Below are 23,847 nucleotides of genomic sequence, written 5' to 3' on the forward strand. Positions count from 1 at the left end.
ACGTCTTTTCCAACCAATAAATAAATAATAATAATAATAATAATTGAGTAACAGATAGAGATGACAAAATATAAATAAATAGAATAATCACAATATCAAACTTTTAAAATTTGCTTATATTTGACTTCTTCGAATAAATAAAATGAGCCTCCTATTCTACATATACTTTGGAATAACTATATTAATTTTGGGGAGACATCTGATTATTGCATGCGCATGTTGAATCTGTGGAACAGCAAGAGTAGAGAGTTTGGAAAGTATAATTGAATTTCGCAACATCAACAAATAAATGATTCAAAAAGTAAATCAACAACAACATCAAGCAGAGACCAATTTTTTTTTTTAATCTTTTATGAGAAAATTTGTAGGCAAATTATAATTGCTAAAAGTTGGCACATGAACCACTTTATACCGTGAAATAAGTAATAATTTTTAAGGGATGATAATAACTTTTAATTTTAATTTTAGTTTTTTTAAAATAACTGATTTCAATTTAAATTTTTCTAGTTTTTTTAGTTATTGATTTCATTTTTTTAACTGACAATAAAATTATAGGTTAATTTTATTTAGTTTTTTTTTTGGCTAAAAGTTAGCACATGAACCACTTTATAACGTGAATTAAGTAATAATTTTTAAGGGATAATAATAAATTTTAATTTTTTAAAAATAACTGATTTCAATTTTAATTTTTTTTAGTTTTTTAGTTATTGATTTCATTTTTTTAACTGACAAAAAAATTCTAGTTTAATTTTATTTAGTTTTTTTTGGATAAAAGTTGGCACATGAACCACTTTATAACGTGAATTAAGTAATAATTTTTAAGGGATAATAATAAATTTTAATTTTAATTTTAGTTTTTTTAAAATAACTGCTTTCAATTTAAATTTTTTTTAGTTATTGATTTCATTTATATAACTGACAATAAAATTCTTGGTTAATTTTATTTAGTTTTTTTAGTTATTGATTTCATTATTTTAATTTTTAATATTTCTAAATTTCATCTATTACGTGATTTCAGTTATTTTTTAAAAAAAATTATTTTTATGTTTGCATTTATTTTACTTTCATATTTTGAAATTAGTTTTGTTAATTTAATATAATTTTGTTTCAAAAGACTCCATCATCCATTGTGGTTATTTTTTTATTTTTTGTTTCAAATAAATTAATTTGATTTTTTTGTAAATTATTTTAAAATAAATGCAGGTTGTCAATATTTTGACTTATTAAAAGTCAATTCTTTTATTGTTAGAGAAATGTCAATTTATTTAGATTAGCTTTTATGTTATTTTTTTTAATGATTATTTGTTAAAAACATTTGAAAGACTCCAAATCCTTTTTTTTACGCTATTTCAATTTTTTTAAATAATTTAATGTGTGAGTTTTCTTTTGATAGAGTGTCATAATCTTAAAATGATTGGTCAATTGAAACTCAAAAATCCAATAAAATATCATAAAATGCGGTAATTATTTTTCAATAATTTACTATGTGAGTTTTCTCTTTTTGATAGAGTGTCATAATTTTAGAATAATTGGTGAACTGAAACTCAAAAATTCAATAACATGTGAAGCATGAATTACACATGTGATCGTAAAAATATGATAAATATCTTCAATCTTTTTCGTAGATTAGAAAACTAATTAAATAATCTCTCTATTAAGAAAATTAAGATTGTTTTAAAAAGAATTTTAAAAGTATGCGGATGCTACAACAATTTTTGCCATCAATTATTTTGAAGTACAAATATTTTGGAGGTTTGTCCTACAACTATTATTTTTTTGTTGATTATTTGGTAGTAAACTTTTTTGGTTTGAAATTTTGTTTTTATATATATATAATTAAAAAACAATTAGAACTTTAAAATAATTTAAAATCTAAGTAGATATAAAAAATATATTTTAAAATATGATATATTTTTTTCTTAAGCATATTTTTATAGAAATACAGTTTTCAAAATATAGGATCGAAACTATTAAGACCGCGTATTTTATGTTTTAACCTTAATATTTACTTAATATTTTAATTTTAATTTTGATTAAACTAATCTGGTTATATTTTATCTTTTAGTTTAAATTAATTATTATTACATTGACGTCTTATTAAATACCATTATTAGGTTTTATGAAATATGATATTTTAAATATTCAATATTAATTTTTCTTTCTTTTCAAAATTCTTTTAATAATATTAACTTTTCTTTCTTTTCAGAATTCTTTTAATATTGTCCTAGAAATTATTAGAATTTAAATTAAAATTTTAGAAAAAAAACTTTAATAATATTGTAAATTGACAGCTTTTGATTATGTCAATTGACAGTTTCTTTTATTATTTTTATTTTTAGTTTTTTCATCTTTTTGTAAATTGATAGTTTTTAATAATTTTTTGTTTTCTATTTTAAATTTAATTAATTGAAACTGAAAATTCGAGAATGTAATGTTTTTTGTGTAATGGTGGGTTAATAATAATATAATAATGACGAAATTAAACATGTACATGTTTCTTCTCATTTTATGACTTCCACGTCTTTAGAAGAAAGGATGATCAAATAAAAAAAAATCATCAGATGATTTAATTTAGTACTAAATAAAAACTTTTAAGGTTAATCGAAGAACTCTATACCTTTTTAATGCACTTAAATTGATGACGACATTAGTTGAGTTTAAATGGAGAAACATTTTTTATAAGAATTCTTGTAGCAAATCTCATAATTTGGATTTTATTTATAATAAAAAATATATAATAGAAAGGGAAATAAAGACTGTCAAGTTTTGAGTTTTACCTGGTAGAAAATTCTTCAATCTGTGATAAAGTGTACTTCAACCCTACAAAATCATAGTTCTAATTTTATAATGTAGATAAAAATAATACGAATTCAGAAAGAAAACAAAAAGATAAATCAATTGAAAACACATTTCCAATTTATTTCGAAACAACACAAATATGAAACTGAGAACAAATATATGATCTGCATTCTTTTTCTTTTTTGGTAAAACTTAAAAGATCTTCTTTCATTCATTTTTTTTTTTTTGTAAATTGAAGCCCTAATTTTTTTTCAAGAAAATCAATAAATATAAAATGATACAGAGATTGTGGAAAAGAATGAAAAATCTATCTATATGACGACAAAGCGGGTGAAAGTTACAATACTTTTGAATTGGCAGTTTTGTTTTTTAAAATAATTGATAGTTTTTTTGTGATTTAAAATTTAAAGGCTCTTAAAATTTTATTATTTTTGAAAAAGAAGCCAACGTGTGACAAATTTGGGTTCTTTTAATTGTGAAGCTTCATTGTTTTTTTTTTTTATATTCAAAAGTATTTAAAACTGCATGTTTCGAAAGTATTTCAAAACTGCAAATTGACATTTTAATTGTGATTAAAAAATTATTTTTAGGAAATATATATAAAAAATGATAATATTTAGTTAGTTATTATTCACTTGTAGAACAAGTTATTTTTTAAAATTACCAACTAATGCAGATTTAAAGTATTTTAAAATTTTTTATACAAAAAAATGGAAAATTTTTGTAATGCTGACATGTGACACTTTTTACTTCTCCTTTTATATATATATGTGTGTGTGAATATTGTCTTAACTAGGTTTAGGCATATTTCAATTCAAAATCGAAAGTCTGCACTGAATTTTTTAAAAATGGGTTTTGGTTTGTTGGGACATCAATTTTAATTTTTAAGAATTCAATTATTCAATTTGGTTTTTGTTTTTTAAAATTTAAATTTAATTAACCAAAGAATCGAATCCGTTAATTAAATAGTACTATTAAGTTAGGCTATATTGGGTACAACCAAGGAAATAGGCCCAAAACAAATTACACCAACATCCAGTTGACTTCCCAATTTACTTTGTAAAAATTAGGCAAATCACATAGTATAAGAAGGAAATTACTTCCTATCCCTATTTTTTCATTAATTACCAAAAATTCCTTTTTTAGTGTCTTTCGGATACATAATATAGCTGCGCGGATACTTTAATTAATAAAGGGCGGATACTTAAATTATTAAGTTGTTGGCACGGATACTTTAATTAATAACAGGCGGATACTTAAATTAAAGGGCGGATGCATAATATAGCAGCGCGGATACTTTAATTAATAACGGGTGGATACTTAAACTAATAAAGTATCCGGTTAAGTTGAATTGGGGGAAAATAAGGGATTTTTGTATTTTAGTAAAAGAGTAGGGAAATATTGAGAATAGGTAAAGTAATGTTGTGTACTTAAGTAATTTGTCCATTTACTTTTGTTTGCTTTCAACTGTAAAAAGCCCAATTATCATACAAAAAAGCTGAATATGGTGATATACAAATTGCAAAATAACCGAAATTGTAACAACCGAACTACTGAACTGAAAATATTTCAGGTAGGATTCGGATAACATTATCGAAAATCGAGAACGAACTAAAGTTTTAAACCAAATTGAACTGACAGAACACCCATCCCTAGTACTAACTCTTCTTCCACTTTGTTAATATTGGGTTTTATCGAGTATTTATAATTTGCTCTTCAAATGGATTGATCTTTAATTTTTACACTTTAAATAGATTGATTTTTAATTTTCATTCTTAAAAATAAAACTTATATTTAACGAGACATAAATTCTTTAAATTGGAGGATATATAAGCCCGACAACTAGATCGGATCAAACATAAGATAATGCTTCACCATAAAATATGTATAAAGTAAGGAAGAGACGTCCAGGATGATTAATGTTGAAAATAAAATAAAATTTAGGTAGTATCATGATGAATATTGCAAACACATAATTGGTCTAATTAGTCAATAATTAAATATTTGAGAGAGACTTTCATTAATCCCCATCAAGTAACTATTTTGGATGGTGACCTATGTAATACATGTTGTGTGGTACGTTAACATGATAATGCGCACTTAATGTGGTGTTCTTGACTTAATATACATACTTAAATTTATAACCACAGTTTACTTAATTATTTTCCGAAAACTACAATTGAAAAAATGCTTGTCACACTCTTGTATTAAATTATTTAAGTGTTTAATTAAAGCGCTACATGTAGCTTATCAATATTAGTCTATGTTTCTGCCTAAAATGTTTGCGGATAATAATGTTTCTAATCACATAACTGTACCAGAAAGCTGGTGAGGCATCATGGATAGTGAGTGATGGATCCCTATGGGGCCAATGAATTGAGAGAGATTATATCACTTTAATCCCAAGTGGTTATGATTAATGAGTTTGAAGTAATTTTACTTTATGGAAAAAAATATTTATCTTTTTCTTTTTTCAGTTGATTAAAATTTTGAATTTTTTTTTTCTTATAAGATAATATTTTTTGCTTATGTAAAAATTACACACAAAGAAAAAGAGTAAAAAACTTATTTATTTCCTTAAAAATATATTCATGTAATGCACCCTTTTATTATCTTATAAATAATTAAGGCGCATTATATACTAAAAATGACACTCCTCATCTATGCTTTTTTCGGAGTTGATCTCTTAACTACCTCTCCCTATCGCCATTAATTAGATTGAATTATCGCTCTTTTAATGTGTAAACAATATAATCAAGTATTATATTTGAAATTATGCGCAATTTGTGACATACATTTTTTGAAGTACACTAACCAAGTATTAATATATACCCCTTCCATTTCATTTTATGTGACATTGTTTGACTTGACATAATGTTTTAAAACAAAGTTTTTTAAAACTTGTGTTCTATAATAATCCTTAAATTTATATGTGGCGGTAAAACATTTCATTAAGGCTAAACAGGAGAATTTTAAAGTTAAATTGGTTTAAACTATAGCAAGTTGAAATTTGTTTTGAGACGTACTAGAAAAAAAAGAATGTCATATAAAATGGAATGGGGGAGTATAACTTAAACTCAACTATAAATAGTACTCTATCCGTCCCATTTTATATGACATAATTTGAATTGAGACGATATTTTTTTTAAAATAAACTTTTAAAACTTGTGATCTAAGTCAGTAAAAGTATATCTGAAAATCATTTTAATAAGGATAAAAATGAAAATTTTAAAGTTAAATTAGACCGTAGGAGTAATATTTGTTTCCAAGCAATTTTGTGGCCCAAAAAAAAAAAGATGTAGCTAACAATCAAAATGACATTGGTCATGAACTTTGAACTTTAGTAGTATACAATGAATATTCTCAATTCAACAAACAAAAATCAAAGGAGGATACAATTACAAATACAAAGTAGTTACTCAATTACACATTTCTATATTTGAGCAACATGAATTATTATGTCCATGCTACTTACAAATTGACAATTCAAATCAGTATATATGACAGTCCACAATAACAAAGACAATATAAGATAAATACCAAATCAAAGACCAGAAGTGAATGGCACATTGGTAGCTGGAATCCATGAATTTCCAGCAATGAAATTAGCAGGGGTGAATTTGGATGCCTCAGCTGAACTTGTAATAACTCGATAACCCCCCCAATTAACTCGATTTCCAGTCGATGAACCAGGTCCCGTGTTCAAATACTCTCCATAATACAACGTATTCAACGCGAAATTACCACTCCATGGTAACCATCCTTCAGAATTAATCAACCCATCAAGAAATGTTTTCATTACAACGGTGCGCGAATATTTTTGCCACGGCCTTCCTAAATATGTCCTAACTGATTTCGCACCAGCTCCAGTGATTCTACAATTATGAATCGAAATTCCAGTATTTTGATTCGGGTCAGTTCGGCCTTGGGCTGTCACAGTGTTGATTTTATTCGGAGGGTCTCTAGCGAAAATGTTACAATTTTGTAACACAACAGCTGCGTTACCAAATATAAAATCGACGGTACCATAAATATCACACTCTTTGTAAAATTGCCTATTGGAATGAACATACAGAGTGTCTTGATACCCTTCAAAGCTACATTGATAAAATACTGAAAGATCAGAGCCAGATCGAAGGGCTACTGCTTGGTGCTTTTGGGGGCCAGCAGTGTTTCTAATTGTTATGCCTTGAGCAATAAATCCATCACCGGAAGCACCTGACATTTTCAGAAATTAAAATAATACTTATTAGCATATGCAACTATACAAATTACATTAATTAGTAGTAGTACTAATTTTTAGTAGTTTTTTGTACGAACCAATAATAATATATAGTTGACTGTCAAATCATACTTTTTCTAAGGTTTAATACTTAGGACGGTAGAACTATTGAAGGTACATTTCTTAGGCACGCATTCTCTGTTTCAATTGCATGATAGTCAAATTAATTAATGTTTAAAATATTATAAGCTACAATAACTAACAATTTAAAATAATTCAAAAATGTTTTAAAAATTACTATCAAAGAAAAATATTTTTTGACCATATAAATAGTAACCATGACAAAGAAATCAAAACAGAGGAATACTGTGTGTTTAGAGAGAGAACCTTTAAAATTTTGTTTTACACTAAATAAGATAATCTATAGCTATATAAATTTTTAGGATTTGCATTGGACCACAAATATTTTTTAAAAAGTCATTTTTCCCCTTAATTTCTTTCTATCAGTTAAATGATGCTACATAATTGAAACATAGGGAGTACAAGTACTACCTACGTTGCTATGGTGCTTTGCCTTCCTAATTATTGAAGTCAATAACTATTCAATGATTTAAGTTACATATAATGGAATTAAAAAACGTTTTTGCCCGGACACAGAAAAAAGAAGGTATACTGCCTCATAAATATCCTTAGCGGCAATTAATTAATGGCAACAATTCAATTGCCAATAAATATGTATTTTTAGCAGGAATTAGCACTCTTTGTATATGTCCCTAAAGCCTTTAGCGACATTGACTCTAATGACACTTAACTAATGCCGGTAAAGACTTTAACACTCTTTATTAATGTGTCTATTTATTATCGCTAAAAGTTATTTTTGTTACCATGGTAAAACCCAAACTCATAATAATTCAATTTCCTTTTTCAGTTTTGCCTTTTAGCCCAAGTTATGTACGACATGATCATTTGTGTATGTGGTAAAAAAATATACGATGTATGTTTATCCTAAACTAAAAAACAAAGCACAGAGAATTTAGTATTGTCAATTATGCAATATTTTTTTGTTTTACCTTTTGTCTCAATTTATATGGTAGTGATACCTTTCAATTTTAAAATTCAAAAAAGTCTTTTATTTCTTAAAATATTTAGTATTGCCAATTATTATGACATGTTATTTTTCTTTCACGATCAAGATCAAACTGTTTGACTGTGCCAGAGTGTACTTACCAACTGTGGCTGATCTTAAGGTAGTGGATCCACCTCCAACACTTTTGCTTCCAGTAATAATTGTCTTTCCAATTCCATCTCCGATCAACATAACATTTTTCACCTTTTCTCCAATCTCCACATTTTCACTATAAATCCCAGCCTTCACATATATCACAAATCTCCCACTTCCTTTATTCTTGGCAGCAGCATCCACAGCTTCTTTCACTGTCTTAAAATCCCCTGAACCATCAGTAGCCACCACTACATTCGCCTGAGAAGCCGGCGACGACGATTGCAACAATTTTCTATCACCAGGAGATACCCAAGTTGGAAATCCATCAACTTGAGTATTACTACTTTCAGTAGAATAACCATGATTTAAAGCTAAAGCGTTACTAATTAAAGATGACACATTATTTGACATTAGTGGCATAACATAATCCGTAACGCCTAATTCTTCGAAACCTGTTTTACATGTTTCGAGATTTGTTAAGGCTGTACTTAACCATGTTTGAGCATCAGTAGCTGAGCATTTAGTGTTTGGATCAACTGTACTTTTGATTTTGTTGATTGTGTGTTCATAGAGTTCAACACAATCGGCCCATGCGTTTTTTTCGCGCTCGTTGCGACATTTTGGACCTAGTGAATATGTGGTCATTTGGGCACGTAACGCACGGTCTAAGACTAAGTCTAGTGACACTTTTAGAAAATCGGATTTTTTTATGATAGGAGATGTAATTTTGGGATTTTGTGATAAGAAGTATTCACAAGGTTGTGGGTGAGGTGTTTGAGTGCACCAAGCTTTTATGACTGCGTTGGAGTATCCATTTGTGGTGGATGGGAAAATGAAACAAGACATAAATAAAAGTGGGAAAATCAAATGAATATTAGCCATGGTAAGGAGTTTGTAATAAATTTGTAATATGGTTTTTTTGAGAGACAAGTGTGATTGTATTTGGTGCCTTTTGGCTTCTTTATATAGATATAGGAATATAAGAGGTACAAAGGAATGTCAAAAACTAAGTGATGGGGATGCACCATCCTCTTTTTTCTTTTTTCCTTAATTTTGGATTAAGGCATGAATGGTGAGAATAATACTTGTGGCAATTTCTTAGGTTTTGGAAGAAAATAATCTTAATCTTAAATATAAAATTTAAAAAAATATAAAATTCTGCTGGTAATTATGTATGTTTGTTGACTTTTTATTTTTTATTTTATTTAAAAAGACTGTTTGTTGACTTGACAAGGAAATTAAAGTGATGAAACAAGGTACCAACTTAAAAAAGTGAAAAACAGGAAGCTAGAGAGGGCGGCGTCCCCTTGTGTATTCCTATATGTACTACCACATGTTAGATTTTAACTAATTAACTAACTAACTAACATTAAATTATTACTTAATATATTGATAATCTCTTAAATTTGCTAGTAAATTTTATTTAGAGAGTCGAATCACATTATGTTATTTCAATTGAGATCTAAACATATGATTGAGTGTTTCTATTAGACACTTTCAATTCAAGTTCTGAAAAATATTTGCGTGTGTTCAAATGTACCATCTAAATAGTAGCTAAGTTAAGCTTATTCCAGTTAAGTTGGTAGCTAAACATGTTACTATCTTTAGTTTATACGCAGTATTTATTGTTTTAGATTTTATTTTTTTGTGGCAATTGAAATTAATTTTGTTGCATCGAAAATTGCTAAAGCTTTTAGTGGTATTATATAGAATGCTGATTAGAAATATTTATATTTATTATTTTTATCACTAAATATATATATAAAAATAAATATTGTTACCGTTAAATAATTATTGCAAAATTCATTTATGTGTTGTAGTGGATATACTATTGGTCTTTCTCTTTTTTTAAATTCTTTCTACCAATAATAGATAAGGTGCTCCATGAACTTGCCGCTCGTCCACATTTATGATGGGATATAAATATAATTGGATGATATCATTTTTATTTTTGTTTTTTTCCTTTTATAATATCGAAAGAACATAAACAAATCTTTGGTACTCCTAATACAAAAAATTTAGAAAAAAACTTTTTATTATTTTCTGTCTAATTAATTACGGACCAACACACGATTAGTTAGTGTAGCAAAGTTATTTCAAGCTGTCTTAGCTTCTGGTAACTAGCTTGAACAATTTAATAACAGATTGAATCAATACATTGCATTGCGAATATTTTAAGTAAGCTATTAGTATTACGTTTGGTAAAAAAATTACACAAATCCCACCTTTTAGTATCACTATAACTTATTAGAGCTCAAAGTACTTTTGATGTAATTTCTCAAGATTTGCTTAAATAAAGCATTTTATTTGTTTCAAGTCATGGTCCATATTTCTTATTGAAATTTAATGACCAACTCTTTAAATTAAACTTTTTCAACCGACTTTGAAATTTTAATTTCTAGCTAGCTAGCGCCCCCATATGGCATATTTTTCTATGGGAGCGTTGAGTGATGGTTGCACCTTCAAATTAGTGCATATCATTTTCAAATTATCGGCCTTAAATGATGTCCTAATCCAAAAAAATATATATGTTAAAAACAAAAATTAACTTATTTCTACCGACAATACAAATAATATTTTTTTTTTACAAAATTAGTGAAGTCCAATTAGTCATATATAGAAAGTCGTAGAGTTATTTTCTAGCCAAAGCCCAAATGTCCTTTAGCAAGTAAAGTAACATTGTATACTTGTACCAATTACTTTCTACACTTGACAATGTACTTGTAGTAAAAACATTCAAATTAAGAGACATTTTATTCACGTTTAATTTATTGAAGTAGATTTTTTTTATTATACGACAATTTAGGAAGTTCCATATAAGCTAAAGAATTCTTGGAAAATGCATGCACGTCTTTAAAAAGTGAAACCATGAACAACTATGTATGTACTTTTAGGGATACGGAAAACACAAAAATGGAATTCTCAACTGACTCACACGACAAACATATTTGTTCACTTCTGCCCTACAATTTATAGTAATTGACTGCCAGGCTCCAATATGAAGCGTGTCATTTTGGGTAACATATAATGCATGAACAATGTTTTAAAAAAAACATATTGTGATGGGGATAATAATGTTAGAATAGTTGTATTGATGAGAGTATAAGAGAGAATAAATGTCGGAGTGAATTGTATGAGGTTTAATCTCTCAATATTTTATACTCTTATAATCATATAGTGAATTATTCAACTCTTCTTGTGGATGCAGATCGATTGACTAAACCACGTTAAATAATTGTGTTACTTCTGGTATTTTTTTCATTTGTCTTCTTACTCATGGTCTTCCGAGGTTTGCTTTGTTAGCTTCTGCACGACACCTACTTATTTCGGTTCTAACAAGAAGTTACTCTATCAAAGCCAAATTATTGAATTCCCTCCTTTCGAAACTTTGATAAATAAATAATAATACGATATTGTGGATAATTCGAACTAAATATCATTAGTTACCATATTAACATTCCAAATATAATTATTGTTAGTTAGCATTTATACTCCAAAAATAAGTGAATTTTCGAATGTCATGAAGATCGAAGACTTGTTTAATTAATTTATTATGTCATGTATGCACGTAAAGATAACTTTTACTTTTTCGAGTATACATGGACAATAATATCGTTGTACGTAGTTTAAATTATTGACGTTAGCTAACTTGAAAATGACAATTAAATAAACGGGCTACAATAATTTTAACAGTTTGGAAGGTGGAGCTGTTTCAGTTGCTAGGAATTGAAATTATTGGGTGCTTCCATTATGAATGAAAGAAAATATGTCAAATCATCATAACTGAATTATTGAATGGATAGAGTTGTTTTATTTTCTTTATCATCACGTATAAGCACATCAATTTCATGCAACTAATCTTTTGATTGCGTGTGTGGTACGCCATTATTATTGCTATATCGTATTTTCATATAATAAGTATTATGGGCTTTCACATTATAAACAAATTAATTAGAAACATCTAAATCGTATTAATTACATGGAAATCATAAATTTAAAAGTGTTCATACATACATGATTATTGGTTGATGTTATGGTTATTTAAATTAGAGACGGATCCAGAATTTGAACTTTAAAAGCTTAGCATTTAAGGGCGTATTTTAGTTGTTATAATTTTAAAGTTATGAATTTGTACCTACTATTACTATACTTATATTGAACTTTTTTACTTATAAATTTATGTTCTGGTTCATCAAAAGTACTTGATTTGGATGAACCTGATACCACAAGGCTGGATTCGCAAGCTCCTTACTCCTGTGTCAAATACCAACTAGCTCAACTTTATTCTTTTAAAACACTCTTAGGGGTCGTTTTGGTAATAGGTAGGGGTGTGCACTATTCGGATTAAACCGAATAACCAATCCAAATCAAATCGAATTTTTATTTGGATTGGTTTTTTGGTTTTTCAGATTGGTTTTGGATTAATAAATTACTTTGTTTGGTTTTTTGGTTTGGTTTCGAATTTTAAAAAATAAAAACCGAAAAAAACTGAATTATATATATATATTGTTTAAGTTTAGAATTAAGTTGGAGCTAACCAATTTTGTCCCTTTTTGGTTATTGTCTTTCATGATGATTACGTTTATATTTTATGTTTGAATTACATCTATAGTAGGTATACTTATAAGTATTGTGTTTTAAGTTTTACTTATGATTTATATTAGAAAGAATATTTAAGGGATTAAATATTCTTACTTTGGTTATATATGTTATTAATTATTGACATAACCGAATAACCAAATCGAAAAAATTCGAACCGAATAGAGGAAAACCAATCCAAACCAAACCAAATTTATTTTGGATCGGATTGGGTTACACTTTTACAAAACCAAAAATCGAAAATCCAAACCGAATAGTGTAAAACCAAACCGAAAAACCGAATGCACACCCCTAGTAATCGGAGTGGGATAGATAAAGTTATTTTATATCTCATTCTATATATGTGATAACTTTTATATTCTATCATTATAGTACATAAATTATGGGATAAATAATCTTGCATTTTGTTATGAGATTGTTATTCCTTATCCCTCGTGCCAAATGACCCCTTAGGTTGCATTCTGAAAGGGGAAAAGTTCAATGAAATTTTTTCTAGGAAAACAAGTGGGTTTCTACTTATTTTCTTTGTATTACATAAGTAAAAAATATTATCCTAAAAATATTTGATAAAATCTAGACAAATACTATAGTTGTGGGGTGGGTGGGGTAGTGAGGATGAGGGTAGGAGGTGGGGGTGAAGATGAGGTGTTAGAGGATGGGAAAAACACAATCAATATGAAACAAAAATTTATGTTCCTGAAAAATTTATTTAAAAAACAATTGATTAACCAAATCGAAAAAATTGAAAAACATTGTCTGTAAAATGTTTTTCTTCTGTACGAATTCACTCTTAGTTAATTTTTGAATAGAGTGCACATTAAGAAATGAGTAAATTAGGAAAAAAATTTTAAAAAGAAATATTTATGATTTTTTTAAGAGAGAAATGATGGGGTGATTCTATATGGTGTTTTGTTGCCTTATTATCAAGAAATTAAAGAATACCGCTGTAAGACAAGAAGAATATTATTTACTGGCAACAAGGAAAGAGAAAAAAAATATTAACTAAGAAACAAGCTCATCAAGATTCCCTTATAAAAAAAAAAGTAGTAAAAGGGAATAAATTCCACACCCTGATCGTATAAATATTAGAATCATTAACAGATATTTCTTTGTAATATATATGCGATAAAATAATACAACACAACCAATCAGTTGCAAATGAAGAGAAATTAGTTGCTTATAATAATTTATTAATTAATTATTAGTGTAATTATTATTATGGTTGACAGTTGACTAGCTAATTCAGGGATTGATCTAATGGAATAGTATGAGATATGACTATATGTTATATATCCACTAATTAATTAGTTTTGGTAGGTGGGAGCTAAAAGTCTGCCTTCTTTTTTCCCTTCAAAATTCAGATTAATTTAATGTGCATAATGTATACTTTTCTACTACCTAGTACAACTCATTTTATAAATATTGATAATTATTTGATAGGCAGCCTTATTTAATACTAGATAAGTATTGCCTGTGCTAACACGGGCCAACATGTTGAATTTTAAGACATCTTTTCTATTTGGCACAAGTGTTCAGTGGCGGCTCTTCCCCTTTGAAAAAAAAGCAACCGCCTTAGGCCCCAAAATTTGAGGGGCCTCATTTAAAAAAAATAAAATATGTTATACATATTTATTTTTTTAAAATATTGAGTACTATTTGTAAAAAATATAGACTTTTCATAAAAGAGCAAAGAAGTAATAGAAGTTTGATAAATTATGAGTACTATGTCTCAAGAAAGATTAAATAATTAGCTATAATAAACTTCATAAAAAAATATATTCGAATTTAAGGCCTCCATTCAAATTTGACTTTAGGCCACCGATTTATTAGAGTCGCCCCTGCAAGTGTTTTAAGGTGTATATCTACAACCAAGTTGAAAATATTAACTTGATAATTCTTTGTACAAACTGATGGATTATATGAGGTTGATTGGTACCTTAGCACATGAAAACAATATTTATAGGTTAAATATTCACCCCAATCATGTTTCACTAATTTTGAGTAATATACGCAACATCAATAACATATCTAATATATATATATATATATATATATATATATATATATAATTTCATAAATGTGGTTTGAAGAGGATAGGGTGTAGCACTACCTCACCTCAAGGACTATAACACAGTGCTATAATGTCAATGAGAGCTAAGTGAATTCACTCCGAACTTGGGTGCAATGATGATTTTAGCTGGTCTATTGGGAGTGGATGTAGTGAAGGCGCTTCATCTGGGGATTTGAGGAAAGCCGACTAACCTTTTTGGGGTTCCATTTTCCAATTGGGTTTTCACGGCTTGTTTTTGTATAAACATAGCACTTTTATAAACTCATGAAAGGACCTACTTTGGAAGAGAAGGGACTAAATACTTTGCTAGAACACAAAATAATACAAATTCTCTCGTAATTAAATACTACAAGACACTTATAGAGTATTTGTTACCATTAGGCATTTGACTTGATAGTAAGATTAAGTTGTTCATCAAAACTGACCATATTTTGGATTCTAAAGTTGAACTGCGCGCAGTGTGATTGAAAGGCAGTACACCTTAGATTGATCTTGTTTGCTTAGCACGGACCCAACAACTTGGAATGCAGTACACTTTAGATTGATCTTGTTTGCAACCTCACAAATTTTTTTTAATCATTTGTGTTCTCTTGATTAAATTAGAGAAAACATACATGCATGCAAGATAACATAGCACATCAATGTACGCTAAAGCAAGAGATAGAGACATATTTTTAAATCAGCATGAACTTAAATCATAATAATAAAATAGCAAAACGAAGTTTCATGTATATTCTAATAAAACATCCAAGTTACAATAAAGCAGTATAAATATCATTCTCGATTTCTTTCATTGTCAAATTCCCTCCCAAGCTTGGTATTTGAGAAAAACACACGGCATCATTTGGGTCTGCAAACCAGTAAAACATTCACTCATGAAAATGTAAAATCAGCGCAAAAGAAATGTGTATATAATACACTCTATACATTAGGATGTCAATGTCATCACATAAATTTACCCGGTCAACTATATGCATTTTACTTTCAGAAAGCTCCTTTACATGTTACCATAAATACGATACTTTGATAAGTAAATTACAATAAGTTCAATATGTGGTCAATACATATTGCAACAATCGCTAAACAAAACGGAACCAACAACATCGTCTAGCATACCGCAGATTTGTTGAGTTGTTCGATAAGAAGAGGGGGAGCAAGAGTCAAAAGGCATGGTGGAGGATAATTCCACATTGCATTTGGTGGACAGTATGGAAAGAAAGAAATAGTAGAAATTTTGAAGATAGGTCCAATTCCATTCAGAAGGTTAGGTGGGATTGTATTGCATCCTTTTATTTTTGGTGTAAAGAGAAAGGTTTAGAGGATACAGAATAGTTTGTAGAATTACTAGGACCCTTGTAAGTATTCTTTTTTCTCTTTTTTTTTTCCTCTTCTTTTGTTCCCCTCTGTTTGCAGGTCACCAACATCTCCTTAATGCTGAAGAATACACCATTACCATTTTCAAAAAAATAAAAAATAAAAGAACCTACCATAGATACATTCAAAAGAATTTATTTATTTTTTTACAAAAGAAGGTACTTCTTAGTAAATATTGATTGATATATGAGAGAGGTAACCATGTGAGATGGATTAGAAGCCAAAAAAAATATACAACGATGATAGTTTCATAAAGAAAGTCAAGTGTAAACAGAAATACTATTGTAGTTTAGCTATCTGGACAATAGTGACTTCTTCAATTTCTGTGGAATTCTTACAGAAAAATTAATAGACATCCTAGACATTTAAATTCAAAAGACAGCAAAATGTATAAGTTGGGTGATGAGAAAAGTGACACAAATTTAAGCTATGAAATTAGAAAATATGAAGAGAACCCGAAGGTGATTAGGACAAAATTGAGATAAAAGATGACCATGGGCCCAACACTTGTGATAGCTCCTTCCAAATTGTTGCACTATAAACTGTAATCAGTAATATGAAAATGATTTTGAAAATCATGAAGCTTGAGACAAACAACTCGGAGGTTATTGGGACCATGGTCGTAAGTTACACTCTCATCTAAATTCATCTCGCACAACAATCTTCACATTGATTTATAAACAACATTAGGAAGGCTTGATTTGTGACGTGACAAATAAAAACCTAACAAAAAGTCTTCTATATAAATATAATACCTGAAAAAAATATAGATTCTATGAATCTTCAAATGCATCTTGATTGATCAATACAAATGAGCTGAAGATATACCCTCTATCGCAGTAGCCAATGTTTGCTATTCCACAAACCAAATCTTTAGAAGAGGAGTTTTGAAGTACCTTCAAAGATCCAAATGAGCAGACTGCGAACATGGATATTATAGAGTAATGAAGTAAAAAGATACATTTGTTTCCTTTATTGCACATACATTTTGCAAGAGAAAATTTAATGGATAGGCCCTTGTACTATAGTTGATGATAAATTGGCAGTTTTTTTATTAAAAAAACAAGCAGTAAAAGAATTTGATGTAATTAAGAAACGTATTTGTAAATGGATAATATTACAATAACTTTTTCAAAGCAAACAATCCTACAAGTGTGGGACATAGAAAAAGTTGAAAAATAGGATGTCTATTTTTTTAACCTAGATGTAGCTTACATATACACTCATCTTCACATGGAGCATCTTGCGAAAGATATCTTTGTTAACATGTTTCACCTCAAACTCATGCCACTTGTTCCATAAATCAGGGTTAGATCTAGGGTCTGCCAATTGAGATGAGTGCTCGTATAGTGCACGAACATGATCAATCTCTCCTAGGTTCTTCTCAAGTTCTTGGAACACCAAATATCTCAGCTGCACAAGCTATTTAGATCTTGTACATACTCAATTTCTTACTCGTTGGAACAACTTTTGTAACTTGATCATAAATCCTCATAGCTCTCTTCAAAAGACATAGTCTTCCTATAAATTAGCATATTGAAGATACAATGGCTTCACAACGGGGCCTGGTGGGAATGGAGACAGTACAAGGTGAGTATCCAAACGTACTTTGTCAAACAAAATTTATGAAACATCCTTTAAGATGCAACTATGCAGACAAGAGGTAGTTAGACATTAAATAAAAGTAAGGCTGGGCACCGGAACGGGTTGTACCGGTACCATTCCGGTCCGTTTCGGTACCATTCCGATTCGTTCCGGTCCGATAGTATTCGGGACAGGATGGGATATATTGAACCGGTACACGAAATAGAACGGTATCATGATTTGGTACTGGCATACCGGTACCGGTTCATCCCGGTTCATTCCGATTCCGGTCCCGGTAAATTATTTTTAATTAAAATAAAAAAGTAATATTTTTGTCATTATTTACTTTTATTAGCATTTCCTTTTTGTTTATTTAATTTTTTAAAATTACAAACTTAAGTTATTTAACTTACAAGTTATAAGTATAACTTAATAACTTATAAACTTCAAAAGATTCAAATCTTTAAAACTCATAACATAACTACATAAGCTCAAAAACTAAAAAAAAAACTTTATTAAACTTAACTTACAAACTTATATACATAAAAATTTAAAAAAAATCTTTAAAATAAACTTAAGTAAAATTATTATAAATTTTAAAACTTAAATACTATAAACTAATATAACTTAGAAAAATAAAAAATACATTCGTATTTTCGTAATTCAAAATAACTAAAAAAAACAATTATTTTTTGAAATAGCTATATGTGCTGTCCCGTTTATCCCATCTCGTTCCGTTCTGTTCCGGTCCATTCCAATTCTATCCCGGTATATAGTGGGACGGGACAGAACTGAGCCTTCATCCTGGTAGTTCCGATCCGGTTCATCCCGGTACCGGTCAAACCGTCCCGTTTCGATTCGTTCCGGTCCCGTGCCCAGCCTTAAATAAGAGCATCTGCTAACAACATTCAACAAAAAGATTCTCATAATTTGGAAGTGCGACTATCACCCAAGAGATGGCCAATATAGAATTCTAGACTAAAACAAAGTGTTTATGTGATATCGACAACTTACAAGTAATATAGGTGAAGCTATGTGTTTATTTATTGTGCATCCAAAATAAATATAAGATGCACACAGGTAGACATGAAAAGACCTCAAACTAAATTTAAGGAAAACTGTCAAGATACAGTACAATGCATAAAATGATTCAATGAGTTGTCTAGCCTTACTGAAAGAGTCTACATTTATCCGTTGTTGGAAGAAAGAGATGAAAGCACAAATTTTCTGAAATTAAATGGAGAAATGTTAAATGTATTTTTTGCACTTGAGTTAAATTATAACTTATCCTTGATCGTCCATTTATGTGTGGATTGGATAAAGAAGATTCCAAAGGCATCACATGAATATGCATGTAAAATAGAAGAGTTGAACCTTGTGTTCAAGTTTTCATCAGATACATAACCTTACTTGCAAAGACTAATTGCAAGTTTCATTTCTTGTAAATAGTACATTATTTTTGTCTCATGTAGAAGTATTCATCATCAGAAATGGCAACATTTATACAAAGTATATACAGTAGTGTCAATTATAATGAGATTAGCATTCATGATTGCATAGACGAGGAGAGCAAAGAAAATACTAGTCTTTATTGATTAACACTATGTGTTTGAGAATTAGCAATTCGAGTGAACTTTATTATTATTATTAATGAATAGGCAGACTGTTGATAAAAAGAAAAAAACATAGAGATGTACAACCATTGCTAATTCAATTCATCAACTATAAGAAAAAATCGCAGATATGTGAGGACAACATAAACCTTCATATTTTTCATGGAAGAAAATTGTTGCAAAATTTGAAGAAGAACATATCTGAAGATTTGAAGACGAAAGGTTTCAAGAAGAATATAACAGAGAGTTAAAAACCTAATTCTAAACTTTAGTGAAATGTAAGGTTTATTATTATTGAAATTCTAAAGAAGAGTGAAAAATTCACATACCTGCTCGACTTTAGGTTTCGTCTTTGGAGTCTTAGAGAGTAAAGAAGAGGAATTCCAGAGAAATTAAGGAGAGAAGAAGAAGTAAGAATGATCGAGAAACTGGTAGAACAAAAGAACATATTGAAAAGACGAAACTACCCTTACTTTTTACTTTAAATAACTAAACCTAAAAATTGTAAGTACAACTTTTGCCGCACAATGTACAATAATATTATGATGTGGTCGTCCTACACTTCATGTTTCTATATAGTAGAAATTTAAGAAGCAACAGACCGGCATAATATTTTCTTTTGATGTACTTTTGACGAATAATTATGTATTTATTTTAAGTCTTTTTTTTCAACTCTCTATTTTCTTATTTTACAATGATGAATTGTCATAATTTTATTTTGTAACAAACACGAATCATAATGACACAATAATAATTGACATAACAGAGGAATATAATTAACCCACAGTTAAAGGTTTCTTTTTTCTTTTTATTTTAACTCCACCCCAATTCAAGGCCCAGAAAAACTAAAATAAAAGGAAATACAAATTAGAAGAAAAAAAAAACTGTGAAAGTATATAACTTAAAATTTCTTTTTAACAGAAAAAATATGAGTAAAAGTTATTATATCATATCGAACTGGATATACATCATTGGTGGCTTAAAAGGAATACAAATAAAATCACTATATGTTGGATTGTTTAGTCGAATTCGAGTTAGATATATTGCTTCTAAATCTAAAGTATCCCAACTATAACAGAAGATATTCAGTGATAATAAAACTTTCTTTTAGTGGCAATTGAGTTAATGCTATTATATCAAGAGTCGTTAAAGTCTTTTGCAATATTCATATAAAATGTTGATTATTATTGAAAAGAATAGAGATAGTTAGTTACGCTAGGTTGTTAGAGATGTTGAGCTGTCAATCAGCTATATGCTGAAGTTAATTGTAGCTCTCATGTGTGTTAGTAGTGGACACCTCTATATAACTAATTGAGATGTAACATAATTGATATATGAAAATTATCTTCACCTAAAATTCTCTCTCTCTCTCTCTAATGTTCTTTCTTCTTCATGTATGTTCATAGCTTGAAGTCAATTATTTGATCCTCTAAGCTTCAATTCACATAGTTTACATGGTATCAGAGCAGCGCGATCTCTGTAGTAGATAGTTTTCCGCAAAGAAACTATCTCCTTCCTCGTCTTAAGGTTCATCAATGGCTGAATTGACAGTAGCTACCCTTGGGCACAATCATCCCTTGTATTTGCATTCTTCAGATACACCTGGAGTTGCCTTAATTGCGATCAAACTTGCAGGTCCCGAAAATTATAGACTCTGGAGTCGCTCAATGAAACTGGCACTACTGGTGAAGAACAAGTTAGGTTTCGTAGATGATCCTGCCTGAAGAGTACCTACACGGGAGAATTAGCTGGCCAATGGAAGAGATGCAACGCTATAGTTTTGTCGTGGATAAGTAGCACAATGTCGCCTAATTTGTTGACCACAATTGTGTATGCGTCGAATGTAAAACGAGTGTGGGAGGATTTCAAAGAGAGATTTGACAAATCAAATCTCACCAGAGTTTACCAGATTTAGACAGAGGTAGCTAGCCTAAAACAAGGTAATGACTATGTCACTGAGTACTATTCCAAAATGAGAGACTTGTGGGATGAGTTTGATGTATTAATTCATCTTCCTTCATGTCATCGTATTGAACCTAAGGTCTACATTGATCACCTATATCAACATAAATTGTTGATGTTCTTAATGAGATTAAATGAAACATATAGCCATTCCCTTCAAGGCATAAACACCTAGTGTGAATCAAGTTTATGCGACTGCAGTACAGGAAGAAAGTTTGGACTATCATGAGGCTTTTTCACCGGTGGCCAAGATGGTTACTGTGAGGATTGTCATAGGTGTTGTTGCTTCTCATAATTGGCCTTTATTCCAGATGGATGTTCACAATGCCTTTTTGCAAGGAGATTTGACTAAAGAAGTTTACATGCAGTTGCCTCAGGGATTCCAGAGGCAGGGGTAGAATAAAGTTTGCAAGCTTCTCAAGTCCTTGTATGGACTCAAACAAGCTTCTAGGCAATGGAACCTCAAACTAACTGAGGCTCTAATAGAAACAAGATTCACACAAAGTGCTTATGACCACTCACTATTCACAAAGAAGAAAGGGACTGAGATAACAATAGTTCTAATTTATGTAGATGATATACTATTACAGGTAACAATAGTAAATTGGTTGAAGAAGTCAAAATTGTACTACACAACAGTTTCAACATGAAAGATCTTAGAGATCTCAAGTTTTTTCTTGGCATTTTGAAGTGTTGAGATCCAAGTCAGGGATACTGCTCACACAGAGAAAATATGCCTTGGAACTCATCTCAGAAACTGGTCTGAGTGGTGCCAAGCCAGTTGCTACACCCTTAGAGGCCAATGTGAAACTCACAATAGTTGAATATGATGAATACACTGGGAAAACAGATGATCAAGTGTTTCGAGAAAAATAGGTATCAAAGATTGACTGGGAGATTGATCTATTTGACAACCACAAGGCCTGATATAAATTTTGTTGTGCAGTTACTTTCTCAATTTATGTAGAAGCCTAAGGTTTCACACTGGGAGGCGGCTTTAAGGTTGGTGAGGTATATTAAAGGAAGTCCAGTACAAGGAATACTTCTAAGTAGTATACCTAACACACAGTTGCAAGCCTTTTGTGATTTAGACTGGGTAGCATGCGCCAATACAAGGAGGTCTGTAATTGATTGTGTACTAAAGCTGGGAAACTCACTCATATCCTGGAAATAAAAAAAATAGCACACAGTAAGTAGAAGCTCTGCAGAAGCTGAGTACATGAGTATGGCATCAATTGTATTTGAAATTGTGTGGCTGACATGGTTGTTAAAAGAACTAAATATTTGCATTGACACACCTATCAAGTTGCATTGTGATAACAAAGCAGCAATTCAAATTAGTGCTAATCCTATTTTCTATGAGAGGACTAAGCATATTGAAATAGATTGTCATTATGTGAGGGAGAAAATCAAAGATGGATTAGTTCATGCAGAACACATTAGTACAAAGGAACAACTTGCAGACTTACTCAAAAAGGGACTGGGAGCTGCACAACATCATCTACTAGTGGACAAGCTTGGAGTGTTAGATGTGTACACAAACTCCAGCTTGAGGGGGAGTATTGGAAAGAATAGAGATAGTTAGTTACGCTAGGTTGTTAGAGATGCTGAGCTGTCAATCAGCTATAGGCTGAAGTTAATTGTAGCTCTCGTGTATGTTAGCAGTGGACACCTCTATATAACTTATTGAGATGTAACAAAATTGTTATATGAAAATTATCTTCACCTAAAATTCTCTCTCTCTAATGTTCTTTCTTCTTCATGTATGTTCATAGCTTGAGGTTAGTTATCTGATCCTCTAATTAAGCTTCAATTCACAAAGTTTACAATTATAAATACTCATATTTATTAGTGACGTTAATTATAATATAGCAACAATTTATGTAATTGCCACAATTTTTTTAATTTGTTACAGTGTCAGTAACTGCAGTAATAGTTCATTCAAGAAATCATGAGCCTAACCAAGTGATTGGTACTGATGGCAACATGTTAACTGCTCTTAGTTTTGTGAATGACACAATTCTAAATAATTTTCAAGCATAAATATTTGCTTTAATAAAATTTCAAACAAGACACCCACAGATAGAACAATTATCACTTTTTCTTTTTCTTTTTGGGGGGTCAATTTTTTTTACTTTAATGGAAACTAAGGAAATTTGTGGAAACAAGTACTCCCTATTCCTCAAATTATTTATCTTTTTAAAAGCTTTAGAAAAAAAGAAATATTTTTTCTCTATTTTATCTAGTAGTAAATGTTTTTTAATACTATAAATTCTTTAACAAGATAAAATACTTAATAAACAAAAAACATATTTTAAGACATAAATAAAAATAAAATATTAAAACTATCTCCTAATTAATACTTTATTAAGAAGCATATAAAAGAGAAATACGATAAATA

General features: G+C 29.5%; 2 protein-coding genes across 2 annotated transcripts in view; one reads left to right on the plus strand and one right to left on the minus strand.

The window, feature by feature from the left end:
* The window catches only part of LOC125824818 (methionine aminopeptidase 1A), a 60,467-nt gene that overhangs the window by 16,183 nt on the left and 20,437 nt on the right, over window positions 1–23,847 (plus strand). The gene's annotated exons all lie outside the window — the stretch shown is intronic.
* On the minus strand, window positions 6,203–9,170 carry LOC125824815 (pectinesterase 2). Its single transcript, XM_049504165.1, has 2 exons — window positions 8,249–9,170; window positions 6,203–7,017 (listed from the first exon to the last, which is right to left on the minus strand). Exons 1-2 carry the CDS (start codon window positions 9,123–9,125, stop codon window positions 6,344–6,346), a joined length of 1,551 nt encoding a protein of 516 aa, XP_049360122.1. The 5' UTR covers window positions 9,126–9,170; the 3' UTR covers window positions 6,203–6,343.

The sequence above is a fragment of the Solanum verrucosum genome, unplaced genomic scaffold (assembly GCF_900185275.1).
Source record: "Solanum verrucosum unplaced genomic scaffold, falcon-dt-bn FXZP01000080.1, whole genome shotgun sequence".
In the NCBI taxonomy this organism is placed as follows: Eukaryota; Viridiplantae; Streptophyta; class Magnoliopsida; order Solanales; family Solanaceae; genus Solanum; species Solanum verrucosum.

Bases quoted from the DNA above. Each gene is read 5' to 3' on its own strand.
- LOC125824815 (XM_049504165.1), bottom strand. From the start codon at position 9,125: ATGGCTAATATTCATTTGATTTTCCCACTTTTATTTATGTCTTGTTTC. The intron at 7,018-8,248 runs GTAAGTACACTC...TGAAAATGTCAG, and splicing joins CTTAAGATCAGCCACAGTTG to GTGCTTCCGGTGATGGATTT.